Genomic DNA, 18,443 nt, shown 5'->3' on the forward strand with positions numbered 1-18,443 from the left:
CTGGCCCGAGGCAAGAAAGCTCTCAGGAGTCTCCTGGCCAGGAAGCCCAAGGTTTTAGGTATTCTGTGTACTGCTTCCCTCCGTACAGACTGTGGCCACCATGGGAAATGCTCTGAGAGCAAGCTGACACAGCCTGGGAGGCCAGGAGGCCACACTTGGAGCATGGGGGTGGGGACATCGCCAAGGGACGGATGGCCTGAGCGAAGGGAAAGTGTCCCAGAGCACCTTCCTTCTGCCCCTCTGCCTCTCCCTGTTCTCGGACAGGGGACTGCCCACCTGCATTTTCCAGCCTCTCTTTTTCTTTACTCTTTCTTGCCGAGATCTTTTTCTCAAATGATCTATAGCCATGCCCCTGCCTACTTTTTTGAGTGCTCGATAGTCTCAGGAATTTCTTAATTTCCCTCTCTTCTCCCCAAAGGCCACTGTAGCCAAAGCTGGGCACATTTCTTTTTCACATGCCCACTGGGGACGGTCCAGCAGGCCAGTTTAGTACTGGAGCCGGTGGCCAAACTCCAGCTCTTGGGCCGAATCTGGCCACAGCCTGTTCTTACAAATCAAGTGTTTTGGGGACCTAGCCATGCGCATTTACTTAGGCAATATCTGTGGCTGCTTTCAAACGACAGTGGGACAGTTAAATACTGTGACGGAGACCGTAGGGCAGGCAAAACCTAAAATACGTCCTCTTTACAGGAAGCGTTTGACCCACCCCTGGTTTAGAGCAAGGCCTCTGGAGCCGTCCCGCTGGGGTTCAAATCAAGGTTCTGCGGCTTCCTAAGCTGTGTGACCTTGGGTAAGAGGCATTCGGCCTGGTGCCTCAGTTTCCCCCCGGGGTTGCTATAGGACTAAGTGAGCTTCTAACACGCTAGGAGTGCCACTAGTGTGAAAGCGCTAATGGTGGCGGGGGTGGGGGGGGGACGATGTGACTGTGGCTGAGGAAGGTGTTCAGTCCTACCAGGGAGAGGCCCGCCGGCACTAAGGCTCTGCATTGTGTCCTTCACCGAGATAACAGCTCAGTTCACCAAGGCTGTGGGGCCACAGAGATTTATGGGGTGGAGGGTTCGAACCCAGGACACGAGGGGAAAGGCAGGGTCTAAATCCTTGTCCCTCAGAGGGGTGCTATGTTCAGTACACATGGCTTGGCCAACCTCTTCTCTCAGAAGGTAGGCCTCCCTAGAGCGAGGCCCAGAGCAGAAAGTTTAAGGAGGCCCTCGCTCTTGGATCTGTAACCCCTCTAAAATGTCATGTCTCGCTTATGCCCCCCACCCAGGCCCTGGCCCTGAGAAGTCCTGAGGGGGGGAAAAAAAAACCCAGGGTCTCCTAAACCCGTTGGATCACAAGGCCAATTTGGGGAAGTTTATCACGCACTAACATTTTACTGATAAGGTATTTCAAACCGAAAAGTTGCTTTAAAAAAACCCTACTGAGCATGCTTTTTGTGGTAGCAACCAGTAAAGACTCCTGAGCAGAGGGGGCAGGACCCGCCAGGCTGGCCCTTGCGAGCCAGTGCCGGGCCATTGTGCCTCATAGCATGACTGCTGGGGGACAGGGACCTGCCACGTCACGGTCTGCCCCCTAAGGTGCTCACCCCTTGGAGGAATCGAAGCATTTGTTCCATTGCTTCTGAAACCATCTTCTTCTGTCTAGAAATCGGTGCAGATCAGAACAGAAGCTGGCCCGCGGCTCCACATTGAGCCTCCTCTGGGCTCTTCTGAAGATTTTGAGGCCTGTGGAGATGAGACCGCCAAGGCCCAGGGTGCTGCTGGGGACCGTCCGCAGGTAGGACTGACTGGCCTTGGCTTGTGTCACAGCGGCTCTCAGGGCACATGGCGACTTTCCTTCCATATGCCCCTGAGTTCTTTCACTGCGACATTTATCTCCCACACTGTAGCGAGCACCCAGACCACAGGCTAGATGCTCCACTAGGTCCCCGGAGGCCAGGTGTCAGTAAGGCTGGTGTCTGACCCCAGAGTAGCAACAGCATACAATCCCTTTACCGCGGGAGGGAGTTGAGGGGTGGGGCAAGGTGTGGTGGGCTCAGGAGAGCTTCTAGGGTATCCAGGAGGGCTTCCTAGAGGAAGTGACATTTGTCAGAGTCCTAAAAGCTGGATGAGAGGGGAGAGGAGGGTGGACAGAACCTGATGGAAAAGGACTGCAGGCAGAGGGAACAGCATGCACAGATGCCATGAGGCTGGACTTGAAGGAGCACAGTGCAGGCCCAGTGTGAGTCGGGGAATGTGGGATGAAGTAAGGTTGGAGGGGCAGGGAGCAGACCAGGAGGTGTGCACAATGGGCTTGGTGAGGGGCAACCGTGGGTGGTTGGTTGCATTTTATTCCAAGGGCATAGCTTTTATACATAGAATGAGTGTGTAGATCATCTCCATGGTTATGTAGAAGCAAAATTATTAGCAGGCAGCTGGACAAAGTCAGGCCCCTAAACCAAACCCTGCCCCATTCACTGGGCCTATGTTCTGCCGTGGGTCTGGGCTGCAGATGTGACAGCCTCCCTCAAAGAACAAAAATCTTGCCTCCGTACCTTTAAGAAATACATGTGACTCATAAAAGCCATGGGAATAGCGTCCAAGACACATTCCTCTGTGGTGTTGCCTGTTTGTGTCTCCTTCTTGGCACACGAAGGACAGGTAAGGAGCAAAGGGTCACTTTGTTTCCCATCCTGGTCACAAAAGTCTGCAAATAAATTGGAAATTCTGTCTTCCTGGGGAAAAAAAAAAAAAAAAACATTTTTTTTTTTTTTTTTTTTTTTTTTTAATAGAATAACCCAATGAATGACCTTGTTTCCTACCCAGTCCCTAGAAATGGGATTTTACAGTAGGCAAAATTGTGGTGTGGACTTTACTGCCTTTAACACCCACCTCCCACACAACACACACACACACACACACACACACACACGCACACGCGCACACGCTTCTGAATCAACAGAAGGTCCCTGCTCAGGGTCTGAGCACATGTCTGTGCAAACAGCCGTCAGTCTCCCTTCACTTGGGAGCCTGGTCCATCCCCAAGTTCAGTCTGTTGTAGTCTCAGCCATGCTCCCTGTCGGAGAACGTGTGCACGCCCTTCACTCAGTAAGTGGGGTAGTTCTTTCTCTTCTCCTTTGGCTATTTGGTACCCCCCGACCTCCCACCCCCTGGTAAATGAACATATAGTTCTTCCTTTGCAAGCTCCCAGGCTCCCCGCAGCCCCAGACAGCCTGCCCCTCACGAGCTATTAAAGCTCCCATTAGCATTCCTGTGTGCGCGTGCGTGCTCAGAATCAGCACTCTGCCAACACTTCATTTTCTCCACCCTGAGTGCTTGATTCTATTTCTTTCTTTCCCTTTCCTCCCCATCTTGAGGGGGCACTCCGTAAGGTTTCACAGTCAATTTCCCCTTGGAGTTATTTTCCTGCTAAGTGAAAGAGTAAAATGGTGACGCCAGTGTTCGACCAAGGCAGAAGCCGTAGAGATGCAATCTGAACGAGAGAGAGAGAGAAAGGCGTGTGGCTAAATATACTCAGCCACCTCACACTGTTTGCGAGTGTAGCTCTGAAATGGAGCAAAAGGAGATGTGTGTGTGTGTGTGTACTTTTCATCTGACCTTCACTGTTGAAACACACCAGCCTGTCTGCCTTCCATCATACCCTTAGCGATCTTCAATTTCTTGGCGGCTCTGAGTTCACAGACCGGCGTGCCACAGACATGCTCGGTTGGCCTCCAGCCCACTGACGTGCACGGGGCTTTTGAAAGAATTACTAGCTGACATTTAAGAATCAGGAGATTCCATGTCAGAATGTGAATTGGGGGCTTGCCTTGAAACACATGAACATTTGGGAGCCCCGTCCTTACGTGGCATCAGCAGCTGGGGCTAAGAAGCGGCCGCCCCTGGGGACAGGTGTGCACTGCACGGGCCACGGTCCCTGCCCCAGATTGCAGGCACCGTTCTAGACACTGAAGATAAAACAGACAATAAACAACATGTCCTATGCCAGTAGGTGATAGGGCTGATCAGAGCAACGGCAAAGGGTTGGAAAAAGACGGGCAGGGGCTTCTCAATGATGAGATGCCCTGGGAGTGGTTCTGGAGAAAGACTGGGAGCAAGCCCTGCAGGAAAGAGCTTGCCAGGCACAGGAGCAGCAGGCATGAAGGCCCTGAGATGGGAGCGCAGGGGGGACATCATTGTGCCTGGGAGCTGGGTGAGCAAGAGACAAGGAAACGAGGTGAGGCCAAGGCTCAGATGGCCTGGGGCTTTGAGCCTGTCATAAAGATGAGGGATTCTACTTTGAGTTAGAGGGGAAGCCACCGTAGGGTCCTGGGCAGCTTAGGAACCCCAGTGACAAGAAGACACCTCTTTCCAGAGGGTTCTGCCAAAGTGCCAGGTCTCAGTCATGTTGGGCTTTGTGTTGCAAGGGATAATAGGGCTCCATTTGTGTATCAGGAATGAAACAAAGTGCACACTCTTCTCTATTAGTAAGATGTCTTTTTCCGCCTGGTAGTGTGCAGTCTGTATAAAAAATTTCAACTGATAACAAAGAAAATAAAAGTCTTTTCATAATTCTGCTGCCCCAGAGATCATAGATGGGTATATCCATCCAGAATAAAGATTTCTTATATTCATTATATGTATGTATTGATTATATCCAAGAGGAGGTGGTAGATCTGGAATGTTCCAGTCCCAGCCCATTCCTAGTGAGTGCTAGCTAGTCCCCAAGTTCTGTTACTAGCTGTGAGTTTTCCCTCCATTGTGTGGGCCTTGAAGTGGGGTGAAGTGGTTATTTGCCCCCAACACAGTTCAGTGATCTCAAATCATTATTACTGGCTGTGTTTAGAAACAACTAAACACCTGTCACAAGCTGTGTGTTCCCAGCAGCTCTGCCCCCTGTGGCCTCTGCTGAGGCCCATGACAGCTCAGCCCCTGTGGGCACGGTGGAGATTCTCTTCTGCCATCGCTGGCCAGCCCTCCTCCAGGGGCTCAGCCAGCCCCACTAGTCCCCAGCAGGGCCCTGCAGCAAATCCCTCAGTCCGCCTTCAGCAGTTTCAGCGGTGAGGCTTAAAACCTGTCCCATTGTGTGGGTACTTCTGTTTTAGATGACCATATAAATAACTTCCAGTGAGGACTGTTTTTGCCTTGTTTTGTTTTTGTTTTTGTTTTTTGTTTTTAAGATTTTCATTATTTATTTGGGTGGAAAGAAGCAGAGGGAATGGGAGAGAGAGAAGATCAAGTAGGCCCAGCACTGAGCCTGGAGTCCAACAAGGGGCTTGATCCCAAGACGCTTAGATTGTGACCTGAGCCGAAAGCAAGGGTCAGACGCTTAACTGGCTGGAGCCACCCAGGGGACCCCCCTTTATTTTTTATTGTTATTTTCCCATAGATGGAATTATATACCATCTGCCCTCTTTGATAAGCCTGCCTTTTTTATTCAACCAGATGTGGTGGCCACACCTCCACGCCGGCCCTCACTCGGTCCTCACTGAGCCAGTGTTTAGGTGTTGTGCAGCCCAAGTCTGAATCCCAGTCTACTTACTTTCCGTGTGCCTGCCGTGGTGTGGGTGAGGCAGGGATGGGTTTGACCCAATCAGCTTTGGGAGCAGGCGCAGAGAAGGAGGTAAGAGGTGAGGAGGGAACCGGGAGGCATGGAGACCAATGGAGAGGACAAGGGACCCAGCACGTCTTCAGGGACATGAGTTGCTTTTCCCACACCCGTTCTCTCCACTTGTCCCTAGGGCACCAAGTCTTCCACTGACACCACGCCCTGCGATTTTCATCTCTCCCTTCTGGACGCCCACGGATGCCCTGACCCTGCGAGCAATATCGACAAAGAAAGGATCCTCTTAACTATCCAGGATGTGATGGTAAGATGCATTTCAGCCTCATGTCCCCATGAAGGGCCGGGATCTCTCCCAGAGCCAAGCCGCTGGGCTGGAGGTCGGGCCCCACGAAAGCATCTTCACCTACACCTGGGAAGATGATGTAGGTCACAGCCAGATGCAGCGTTCATAAAAACCTCAGGCCCCCCACTAGATTTAAAACAATACACATGAAATTTGACTTGATGCTATTTTTTTTTAAAGATAGTGGAAGCTTGCATTAAGTGAACCCTTACTAAGTTCTGGGCACTGTGTTGAGTATGTTACCTCCATTCCTGTATTAACCCTGTGAGTTAAATGCTAGGTATTTTCTTCCTTTTTTTTCCCTTTCTTTCTTAAGATTTTATTTATTTATTTGAGAGAAAGAGAGAGAGTGTGTGAGAGAGCACAAGCAGGGGTAAGGGGTTGAGGGAGAAGCAGACTCCCTGCTGTGCAGGGAGCCCAATGTGGGACTCAATCCTAGGATCCTGGGATCATGACCTGAGCCAAAGGCACATGAATGGGCCCCCAGGCACTCAAGTGCTAGGTAGGAGAGAAAGGAGGCCAGGCCTCAGAGGAACCCAGACTGGAAACCCGGACCCCATGACTCCTTACTCCTTGCAATTAATGATCGTAGGCTGGGAATTATGCCGAGCTACTTTTGCTCTCCAGAGTGCCCAGTTCTCTATAGGGACAGCGGTCTGTTTTGAATATGATTGGTGTGCTGCCTGGAAGCGAGGGGCTGAGAGGTGGCCGTCTATCAGCTGAGCTTAGGATCCAGAAGACCTCTCCTTAGCAAACCCAGAGCTGGGAACAATGATGAAAAAATGTTTTTCAAAAATGAAATCCAATGAGGAAACCACCAGCCAAAGCCAAATTGAGGGACTGTCTGCAAAACAGCTGGGCTGGGGTCTTCAGAACTATCGGTGGCACGAGAAAGCCTATTCCAGATAAAAGAGGCTAACCAGATACCGCAGTTAGGCTGCATGTGATCCTTGCGGTAGGGACGGGGCGGGGGGGGGGGGGTCAGTGTTGGGATGGTTTGGGAAATAAACAAACTTGAAAATTCACTGTATTATATTAGATAACAATATTGTATCGATGTGAAATTTCCTGAATTTGAGGATTATATTGTGTTTATGGAAGAGAAGGTCCTTGTTCTCAGGTCTTCAGAGAATTGGTGAAGGTGTAGGTGAAGGGTTTTTGGGTATTCATTATACGCTTCCATTATACAATTCTGGTATGTTTTCTGTGGGTTTAGCTTTTTTTTTTTTAAATAAAGCTATTTATTTATTTTTCTTTTTGAAGCTAGCACATTAAGGAGGAGATACTCTGCTTCAACAGAGCTAAGCATTAGCAGAGAAAGAAAGAGAAAGGTTTAAAAGGAGACCTAGTTGAGAGGCACCTGGGTGGCTCAGTCGGTGAAGCGTCTGTCTTCGGTTCAGGTCATGATCCCAGGGTCCTGGGATCAAGCCCTCACCTCAGGCTGCCTGCTCTGCGGGAAGCCTGCTTCTTCCTCTCCTACTCCCCCAGCTTGTGTTCCCTCTCTCGTTGTCTATCAAATAAATAAATAAAATCTTAAAAGATAAAAAAAGGAGACCTAGTTGAAAAGGCTTAGTAGGATTGTATTGATGTTAATTTCCCAATTGTGCTGTTGTGCTTTATAATTATGCAAGGTGTTACCATGGGGGGAATTGGATGAAGGAAGGGTACATGGGATCTGTCTCTGTTGTTTCCTACGAACAGCATACGAAATCTACAATAAACATGACATAAAAGGTAAAAGCTAACTAAATAAACACAAATGCACATGTCCTACCTTCCAGAGGCTCAGATTCTGATTCTGGGTTTGGGCTCACGCATTTTTTGTTTCGTTTTGTTTTGGTTTTTGTTTTTTAAAGCACCAACGTACATGAGTGTATTTTGCAGCAATGTTTGAGACCCACAGCTTTAAGAAAAGACAGAACTGCGGATCTCAAAATTTGATATCCACAAGAATCACTTAGGATATTTGTTTGAAATACATATTTTAGATTTCATTTTGAGCTAATGGAATTTGTATAGGAGACCTGCTTGCTCACTCTCTTTCAATTAAATAAATAAATCTTTTTTTAAAAGATTGTGTTTTTAATAGAACTCCCAGTGATTCTGAATCAGAAGACCTAAAGATTTCAGTTTACCTCAGATGGAAGGAAAATTTTGGAGATAATTTGGACTTTGTGGGTTAGATCTGGGGACCATAAAAGAAAGGAATTTTAAAATTCAAAGTTCGAATCTTTCTTCATCATATAAAAGTGAGATAACTGTGAAGTAAAAAACAAAATAAAACAAGAACAAAAATCCAAGAGATTCATAAAAGCTGGAAAAGGATGGGAGGGAGCTCCGCCCTTGTCTTCAAAACCGTAATTTGTACTTCCAGAAACTCGGTGACAAAGGATATTGCTTAAAATAATAAATGAAAGACACAAAACCGTAATAGCTCCTGATGGCATCTCCTCTATTACAGATCAATTTCTATCCAGAACATTGACCATTAGTATCAAGGAAAGACAAAATTATGTTTTAAGGCGGCGAGAAAGTCCTAATGTATTTTAGAAATATTTTCCTTCTTTCTTTTTCCTTTTAAAGATTTCATTTATTTATTTGACAGAGAGAAAGGATGTGTGCACTCGAGAGAAAGAGATAGCACATGCGCAAGCAGGGTGGGGAGGGGCAGAGAAAGAGGAAGAAGCAGGCTCCCCAGCGAGCCCGATGTGGAACTCAGTCCCAGAACCCTGGGATCCTGACCTTAGCGGAAGGCAGACGTTTAACTGGCTGAGCCACCCAGGTGGCCCTAGAAATATTTTCATAGAAAATTATTTTATTTAGGGTTTAACTGTTTAAAGAGGTGAAGTTTAGGTAAACAGAAAAGCAATTTTGTGTTATTAAAGCATCATTAAGAAAATGAATATGAATCCTTCATATCTGGCTTTTCTCACATTAGTCACATTCAAAGTGTGTTTCAAACTGGAAAAAAAAAACAATTCAGAGAAAATAGGGGCCTGTAGGAGAGGATTTATTAGTTATGAGTTGAAAAAATTAAGCTGGATGTTAAGGTGAAAGTAGAAATACGGTGATGAATAGAAGTGGGTGTGGCCAAAAGGGCTGCAGGGTCTGCTTCAGCTCACAGATGTGTCTCCTTGGCTGGCCTCGTGCTGTGTTGGGGTCATTATTGTCACTGCCGTATTTTAATTCCAGTGTAGCTAAATGCAGTGTTATATTAGCTTCAGGTGTACAATCGGTGATTCAACAATTCTGTACATGACTCAGCGCTCAGCATGATAAATGTACTCTTAATCCCTATCACCTAATCTCCACACACACACCCCCCACCAGCCACCATGACCAGCTGTTTTTCTCTATAGCTAAGAATCAGCTTCTTGGTTTGTCTCTTTCTTTTTTTTTTCTTTGTTTTGTTTTTTAAATTCCACATATGGTGAAATCACATGGTATTTGTCTTCCACGGACTTATTTCGCTTAGCATAATACTCTCTAGCTCCATCCACGTTGTTGCAATTCTTCTTGATGGCTGAGTAGTATTCCATCAGATATCTATGTCACAACATTTTTAGCAATCCATCATTGGACACTGGGGTTGCCTCTATAATTTGGCTATTATAAATAATGCTGTAATAAACATGGGGGTACGTGTATCTTTTTGAATGTGTGTTTTCCTGTTCTTTGGGTAAATACCCAATAGTGGGATTATGGGATCATATACTAATTCTTTAGTTTTTTTTTGAGGAGCCTCCATCCTGGTTGTACCAGTTTTGGTTCCCTAGTGCACGAGGGTTCCTTTTTCTCCACATCCTCGCCAACACCTATCGTTTCTTGTGTTTTTTATATTAGCCATTGGGACAGGTGTGAGGTGGGATCTCATTGTGGTTTTGATTTACATCAAAGTGATGTTGAGCATCTTTTCATGTGCCTTTTGGCCCTCTGGAAGTCTTCTATGGAGAAATATCTGCCCATGTCTTCTGCTCATTTTTTAATTAGATCATTTGTTTTTTTGGTGTTGTTTAAGTTCTTGACATTTTGGATACTAACCCTTGCAGATATTTTCTCCCATTCAGTACATTGTCTTTTCATTTTGTTGATTGTTTCCTTTGCTGTGCAGAAGCTTTTTGTTATTTAAAAAAAGAGTTATTTATTTAATTGAAAGAGAGAGAGAGCAGGGGGAAGGGCAGAGGGAGAGGGAGACTAGCAGATTCCCCGCTTGATGGGGAGCCGGATGCGTGACTTGATCGCAGGACCCTGAGACCATCACCTGAGCCAAAATCAAGAGTCAGATGCTTAACCAACTGAGCCACCAGGCACCCCAGAAGCTTTTCATTTTCATGTGGTCCCAGCAGGTTATTTTCACTTTTGTTTCCCTTGCCTCAAGAGACAGATCTAGGAAAATATTGCTACGGCTGATGTCAGAGGCATTACTGACTGTGCTTTTAGGATTTTTATGGTTTCGGGTCTCACATTTAGGTCCTTTATCCGTTTTGAGTTTATTTTTGTGTGTGGTATAAGAAAGTGACCCAGTTTCATTCTTTCTGCATGTTGCTGTCCAGTTTTCCCAACACCATTCGTCTAAGAGACTGTCTTTTTCCCATTGCATATTCTTGCCCCCTTTGTTGAAAATTAATTGACCATATAAGTGTGGGTTTAATACTGGGCCTTCTACTCTGTTTCATTGATCTGTGTGTCTGTTTTTTGTGCCACTACCATACTGTTTTGAGTACTTCAGTTTTGTAGTATATCTGGAAATCTGGGAATGTAATACCTTCAGTGTTTTTCTTCTCTTTCAAGATTGCTTTGGTTATTTGGGATCTTTTGTGGTTCCTCACAAATTTTACGATTATTTGTTCTATCTATTTGAAAAATGTTGGTGGCATTTTAATAGGGATTGCATTAAATCTGTAGATTGCTTTTGGGGTAGTATGGACATTTTAACAATGTTTGTTCTCCCAGTCCATGAGAATGGAATATCTTTTCATTTGTTTGGGTCATCTTCAATTTCTTTCATTAATGTTGCATAGTTTTCTGAGTATAGATCTTTCACCTCCTTGGTTAGGTTTTTTCCTAGGTATTTTATTCTTTTTGGTGCAGTTGTAAGTGGGATTGTTAATTTCCTTTTCTGCTACCTCATCATTAGTGTATAGAAATGCAGCAGATTTCTGTACATTGATTTTGGATCCTGTGACTTTACTGGATTAATTTATCAGTTCTTGTCATTGTTTAGTGCAGTCTTTAGAGATTTCTATATATAGTATCATGTTGTCTGCGATTAGTGACTTCTTGCTTGCTGAGTTAGATGCATTTTATTTCTTTTTCTTGTCTGATTGCTATGGCTAGGACTTCCAGTCCCATGTTGAATAAAAGTGGTGAGAGCAGAGGTGCCTGGGTGTCTCAGTGGGTTAAAGCCTCTGCCTTCAGCTCAGGTCATGATCCCAGGGTCGTGGGATGGAGCCCTACTTTGGGCTCTCTGCTCAGCAGGGAGCCTGCTTCCCTTCCTCTCTCTCTGCCTGCCCCTCTGTCTACTTGTGATCTCTGTCAAATAAGCAAATAAAATCTTAAAAAAAAAAAAAAAAGTGGTGCAAGTGGACATCCTTTCTCTAGTTTCTTTGTCCTGATCCTGACCTTAGAGGAAAGCTCGCAGTTTTTCATCTCATTATGATGTTAGTCCTGGGTTTTTCATACATGGCCTTTATCATGTTGAGCTATGTTCCCTCTAAACCTACTTTGTTGGTGGTTTTTACCATGAATGGATATTGTTCTTTGTCAGGTGGTTTTTATGCATCAATTGAAATGACCGTATGGTTTTTATCATCTCTCTTGTTGATTTGGTGTATCACGTTGATTGTTTTGCAAATATTGAACCATCCTTGCAGCCCAGTAATAAATCCCACTTGATCGTGGTGAATGATTTCTTTAAGATATTGTTGGATTTGGTTTGCTGATATTTTGTTGAGGATTTTTGCATCTGTGTTCATCAGTGACATTGGCCTGTAATTCTTTTTTTTTTTTTGTAATGTCTTTATCTGGTGTTGATGTCAGGATAATACTAGCCTCATGGAATGAATTTGAAAGTTTTCATCCTCTTCTACTTTTTGTAATAATTTGAGAAGAATGGATATTAACTCTTCTTTAAATGTGTGCTGGAATTCACCTGTGAAGCCGTCTGATCTGGGATTTTGTCTGTTTTTTGATTACTGATTCAATTTCACTGTTCAAATTTTTTATTTTTTCCGTAATCAGCCTGTTCAAATTTTCTGTTTTTTTCCTGGTTCAGTTTTGGGACGTTATATGTTTGTAGGAATTTATCCATTTCTTCTAGTTTGTCCAATTTGTGGGCATATAATTTTGCATAATATTCTCTTATAATCCTTTGTGTTTTGGTGGTATCTGTTTTTGTGGCTTCTCCTTCATTTCTGATTTTGTCTTTCTCTGTATCTCTCAATGAGTCTGTCTAGGTTTATTGATTTTGTTGATCTTTTCAAAGAACCAACTCTTCCTGGTTTCATTGATCTGTTCTATTATTCTTTTAGTTTCTATTTCATTTATTTCTGTTTGTTTTTTTTTTAAGATTATTTATTTATTTATTTGACAGAGAGAGAGATCACAAGTAGGCAGAGAGGCAGGAGGGGCGGGGAAGCAGGCTCCTCGCCGAGCAGAGAGCCCAATGTGGGGCTCGATCCCAGGATCCTGAGATCATGACCTTAGCTGAAGGCAGAGGCTTAACCCACTGAGCCACCCAGGCACCCCCTCATTTATTTCTGTTCTAATCTTTATTATTTTCTTCCTTCTGCTGGTTTTGGGTTTTGTTTGTTCTTTTTCTAGTTCCTTTAGGTATAAGGTTAGGTTGCTTCCTTGAGCTTTTTCTTGCTTCTGGAGGTAGGCCAGTCTTGCTATAAACTTACCTCTTAGAACAGCTTTTGATATGTCCCAAAGGTTTTAGACCATCGTGTTTTCATTTGTCTCCATGTATTTTTTTTATTTCCTCTTTGATTTCTTGGTTGACCCATTCCTTGCTCAGTAGTGTGTTATTTAACCTCCATGTATTTGTGTTCTTTTCAGGTTTTTTTTTTTCTTGTGGTTGATTTCTAGTTTAATAGCGTTATGGTCAGGAAAGATGCATGGTATGACTTTAGTCTTTTTGAATTGAGACTTGTTTTGTGACCTAATATATGATCTATTCTGGAGAATGTTCCATGTGCATTTGAAAAGAGCATGTATTCTGCTGTTTTAGGATAGAATGTTCTGAATATATCTGTTAGACCCATTTGGTCCAATATGTCATTCAAAGCCACTGTTTCCTTGTTGATTTTCTGCTTGGAAGATATGTCCATTGACATAAGTGTGATGTTAAAGTCCTCTGCTATTATTGTATTACTATTGATTACTTCCCTTATGTTTATTATTTCCTGCTTTATGTATTTAGGTGCTCCTATATTGCTTATGTAAGTATTTCCAATTGTTATTACTCTTGGTGGATTATTCCCTTTATGATTACATAGTGTCCTTCTTTGTCTCTTGTTACAGTCTTTGTTTTAAAGTCTATTTTGTCTGAATAAGTATTGCTATCCAAGCTTTCTTTTCACTTCTATTTGCATGATAAATGCTTTTCCATCCCTTTGCTTTCAATTTGCTTGTGTCTTTATGTCTGAAATGAGTCTCTTGTAGGCAGCATATGGATGGGTCTTGCTTTTTTTATCCACTCTGGTACCCTGTATCTTTTGATAAGAGCATTTGTTCCAAACTAATTATTGATAGGTATGTACTTATTACCATTTTTTTACTTGTTTTATGACTGGGTTTTGTTTTTTTGTTTTTGTTTTTGTTTTAGATTTATTTATTTATTTTAGAGAGAGAATGAGAGCAAATAGGGGAGAGGGAGAGAGAGGGAGAGAATCCTTAACCATACTCCTTGCTGAGGATGGTGCCCAATGTGGGACTTGATCCCAGACCCTGAGATCATGACCTGAGCTGAAATCAAGAGTCATCAGCTTAACCAACTTAGCCTCCATATGCCCCGTTTTCATTTTTTATTACTACTTTTTCTCTCTCCTGTTTAGCTTGCTTTCCATTACTCTGACCTCCAGGTCACTAATCTGTTCTCCTTCCTCTAGCCTACTATTCATTCCTTCTAGTGCATTCTTCATTTAAGTTATCACGTTCTTCTTCTTTGATTAGTTCATTTTTATGTTTTCCATCTCTTTCTTGTCTCACTGAAGTCTTCCACTGTTGAGTCCAGTGAGTATCTTTAGGACCATTACTTTAAATTCTCTATCAAGTATTTACTTGTCTTTGTTCTATTTAGGTCTCTTGCTGTGATTTTGTCCCATTCTTTCATTTGGGACATTTTCTTCTGTCACCTAATTTTGTCTAACTCTCTGTGCCTCTTTCTATGTGTTAGGAAAGTCAGCTACATCTCCTGGTCTTGGAGGTAGTGGCCTTACAAAGAAGAGGTCCTGTGGTGGCCTGCAGTGCAATGTCCCCTGTTTTCAGAACCTCAAGGATGTCTCCTATGTGTATTGCATGTGCCTGCCTATTGTAGCTGAGCTGGTGCTCCTGTCAGTCCAGTCGTCTGCAGTGGCTCTCTTTGCCTGGTGAGGGCAGTGTTTGGTCCCTGTGTTGTTAGCAGGCCAATCTTGTTCTGCCTTGGGCTTGAGTTGAGTCATACCCAGCATTTGCCAGAAATGCAGTAGCACCAAACTATAGGAAGCTTTCCCTGTGTTGTCCCAGAGAAGTTTTTGTTGGTGGGCGGGGCTTGCACAGACCAGATGTCTGCCCCCAGCCCACTGCTGGAGCCACACTTGGAGTGGTATATGTAATTATCTTCTGTCCCCGGGGCAAGAGTCACTTTTAGCAGTACTGGCCCCTACCAAGTGGGGCTGCTTGCACACTCCTAGGCTTGTGACACCACTTTGGATGGGCTCCAGCCAAGGACATATTGGAAGGGGTATGTCCACAGGAGAACTTAGGGGCAGGCACACTGTAAGCAAGCTGGAAGGGGTTGGTACTGTGCTGGTCCCCACAGGTGTCTATGTGTCTAGACTGGGGGATAGGTAAGGGAAATGGCACTCATCGGCTCCTTTGTTCCTGGAGAAGTCTACTAAAGATTCCTGCCCCTCTAGCACACACTGTGAGACTAGCAAACAAATGTCGCTCCCATTTACCCTGCACATATTTTGAATTGTTGCTTCTGGGCTGTATCTTCTGGGCTGTCTCCCTAAGGACAAGGACTCAGTTTCCTCTCACCCTCTTGTATCTCCCAGAGCCAAGCAACTACTTTTTAAAGTTCCATGTGTCAGGCTTCACTGATTATAAGTGAGACTCAGCCCCTCTGGTTTTCAAAGCCATATGTTATGGGAATTTGTCTTCCTTACACAGGTTCCCTATGCTGGGGTGCCCGTGGGAGGGTCTGGTTCTCTCCCTTCTCCACACCTGCGATGTCCCTCCCTCTGTCCCCCCTACGGACAGTCCCACAGGTCCGTTTAGCTCCTGACCGCATCCGTGCTCAACCTGCCATCTTCAGTGTGGCCTCTTCTCTGTGTTTAGCTGTGGAGAGTCTGTTCTGCGTCTTTGGGTCACTTTCTGGGTTATTTACACTGATGTGAGTGTTATCTAGTTGTATCCATGGGACAAGGTGGGCTTAGAATCTTCCTATTTTACCACCTTCCCCGGGAGTCCTGTTCTATTATGAATTATTTGAATATTTTAAGTGACACAGTGAGACAAGTGGGTAATATCCCTTGGCCTGGGTATCAGGGCATGGCAGGGAGCTGTTGTGGGGGAGGGAACAGTGTTGTCAACACAGCTTGGCTGTCATTGTGTGGAAACAGGGGCCCAGTGATACCAGGCTTTCTAACTTCAAGAGAAGCCGGGTATCTGGGTTTCTTTGTGCTTGGTTTCTCAAAAAAAATTTTTTTAAAGATTGTTATTTATTTATTTGACAGATAGAGATCACAAGTAGGCAGAGAGGCAGGCAGAGAGAGAGGAAGGGAAGCAGGCTCCCCACTGAGCAGAGAGCCCGAAGCGGGGCTTGATCCCACGACCCTGGGATCATGACCTGAGCTGAAGGCAGAGGCTTTAACCCACTGAGCCACCCAGGTGCCCCCCCAATTTTTTTTTTTTTTAAAGATTTTTATTTATTTATTCAACAGAGAGAGATCACAAGTAGACAGAGAGGCAGGCAGAGAGAGAGATGGAAGGAAGCAGGCTCCCCGTGGAGCAGAGAGCCCGATGAGGGGCTTGATCCCAGGACCCCGGGATCATGACCTGAGCCGAAGGCAGAGGCTTTAACCCACTGAGCCACCCAGGCGCCCCCTTACTCACTATTTTCTATAGATCAAACAAAATATATGGCTGGCCAGATTTGGCCTGAGACCACTGGCTTGCAACCACTGGTTTAGAAAGCTTTGTCTCTTCCTGACAAGAGGAAGGAGAGGTCTTTCTCCTTTCCAGGGACACTGGAGTTAGCACCTCTGGTACCCAGAGCCACTGGGGGGCAAGGTGCCCTGAATGTACTCAGCGATGCCCAGCTAGACAGCTCAGACCAAAGGACAGCCTGACTGATGGCATTAGGCCGTGCCCTGGGTAGGAGGGTCAGACAGCCCAAGGCCAGCTGTACAGGAATTCTTCAGTAATGGGCTTGAATGATTCATGGGGAATGATGATGAGCAAGCACTCACTGTCCATGAAATGCTGGTCCAGAAGTGAGAGATAGAGTGATTCTTTCACCCAACAGAGCATTTCTGTACGTCAAGGCACCGGATGGTATCTGAGTTACTAATGCTTCCTTTGCAGTCTTAATGAAAGTAAAGAATAACTAACCTCTGGGTCACTACTGGAATAAACAATGCCATTTATTTCTTGCAGTTATAGCCTACGTAGGACTTCTTAGGTATTTGTACATTATTTTGTATCGTTTAATATGACATCTAACATATGAGTGCTTTCTCATTAGAAAAGAGTCAAATAATTCAGAAGTGAGTAAAATATGGAAAGCTCTCTCCACCTACCTAACCAAACCATACCCAGCTTTAAGTTTTATTGAGGATGTATCCTTTAGTTCATCATTTACTTATTTTTCACTCATTCATTTATTGGCTTCTGTTTTGTTCATTTTTTTAAAAGATTTTATTTATTTATTTGACACAGAGTGAAATCACAAGTAGGCAAAGCAGCAGGCAGAGAGAGAGAGGGGTAAGCAGGCTCCCTGCCGAGCAGAGAGCCTGATGTGGGGCTCGATCCCAGGCCCCTGAGATCATGACGTGAGCCGAAGGTGGAGGCTTAACCCACTGAGCCACCCAGGCACCCCAGTTTTGGTTCATTTTTACTTTTATCTTGATTCTTTCCCTAAACTTGGTGCTTTAATTTATTGCTTTGGTTCTCTCCCCACCCCATGTTACAGCCTGTTGTGTTAAGCACTTAATTCATCTATTTTCAGTCTTGTTTTCTAATATAACAGTTTTTAAGGCTATAAGTTTTCCTCCAAATACTGCTTTGTCCTTATCCCACAAATTTTGCTGTGTGTGTAGTGTTTTCATGATCATTTAATTCTAACTGGTTTGTGATTCGGGAGGGGAGGGAGTTCCCTCTTTATACAGGAGAGTTTTTATAAATGTTCTAAATAAATAGCTTTTTTGTCTTTTTTTTTTTTCCTGTCCTTTTGTGGTAATTTCTAATTATACTACATTATGATCAGAGGATGGCTTGTTTGGTTTCTGGTTTTTGGAAGCTTTTGAAATTTTGTTTCTGGTCTACCAGATCATTTTTATGACTGCTCCATGTTATTCAAAAGAATAATATTCTTCTTTTGGTACAAAGTTCTCTATGTATCTATTAATAAGTCAAGCCATTTATTGAGTATTTAACCTGGTGAGTCTTAAAAAGTATAGCTCAGACGACCCACATCAGAATCACCTGGGCTGCTTATTAAAAATGTGAAATTTCCCACTCAAAGATATAGAATTAGATGGGGGGGGTGGGTAGTAGGGTCATAACGGAGTGTTTGGAATCTGCATTTTTAAGAAGGCAGGAAATTTTTATGCTCATTAGCAAACTACTGCAATAGATCCTACTTAATTTTTATTTACTTGATCTAGTTGATTGATCTGAACTGATCTGAACTTGCCAATTTTCCCTTATATTTCTCTGTTGTTGCTTTATATATTTCAAATCACTATTACTGTGTGTATACAGAGTCAAGATATTTTCTGACAGGTTGGATATATAATCCATTCGAATAGGTCAGTATTAACATCTGTCCCATTTAAAGCATTAGGTATCCCTTTTCAATTTGAAGGTTTGCTTCTTTAGCCCTGGAAAATCTTCTGTCATCATCATCGTCACCATCATCATCATTATTCTCTTTCATTGTGTCTGTTCTATTCTCTGGAGTTTCTGTTGCACAAATATTGGCCCACATTTATCCTTTCAAGTCTCTTAATTTTTCTTTCACACTTTATTTTTGTCTTTTTGTACTGTGTTCTTATAAAATTGTTTGGTTTGATTTTCTAGCACATCTTTTATCTGTTTCTACTATTTAGTTTATCTTTTTAAAATGTCA

The 18,443-nt window shown here is 44.0% G+C and overlaps 1 protein-coding gene across 2 annotated transcripts in view; it reads left to right on the forward strand.

Moving 5' to 3' along the window:
* Nucleotides 1-18,443, forward strand: part of LOC111162277 (KIAA0556 ortholog) — a 161,807-nt gene that overhangs the window by 53,031 nt on the left and 90,333 nt on the right. Inside the window, exons 3-4 of one of the 2 annotated variants that reach the window (XM_022526575.1) lie at nucleotides 1,645-1,776; nucleotides 5,720-5,848. The exons of the other annotated variant lie outside the window; for it this stretch is intronic. Coding sequence (XP_022382283.1) covers nucleotides 1,645-1,776; nucleotides 5,720-5,848 — 261 coding nt within the window. The remainder of the gene's footprint in view (nucleotides 1-1,644; nucleotides 1,777-5,719; nucleotides 5,849-18,443) is intronic. 2 annotated transcript variants of the gene reach the window in all.

The sequence above is a fragment of the Enhydra lutris genome, unplaced genomic scaffold (assembly GCF_002288905.1).
Source record: "Enhydra lutris kenyoni isolate GAN:26980312 unplaced genomic scaffold, ASM228890v2 scaffoldscaffold90, whole genome shotgun sequence".
NCBI classification, from domain to species: Eukaryota; Metazoa; Chordata; class Mammalia; order Carnivora; family Mustelidae; genus Enhydra; species Enhydra lutris.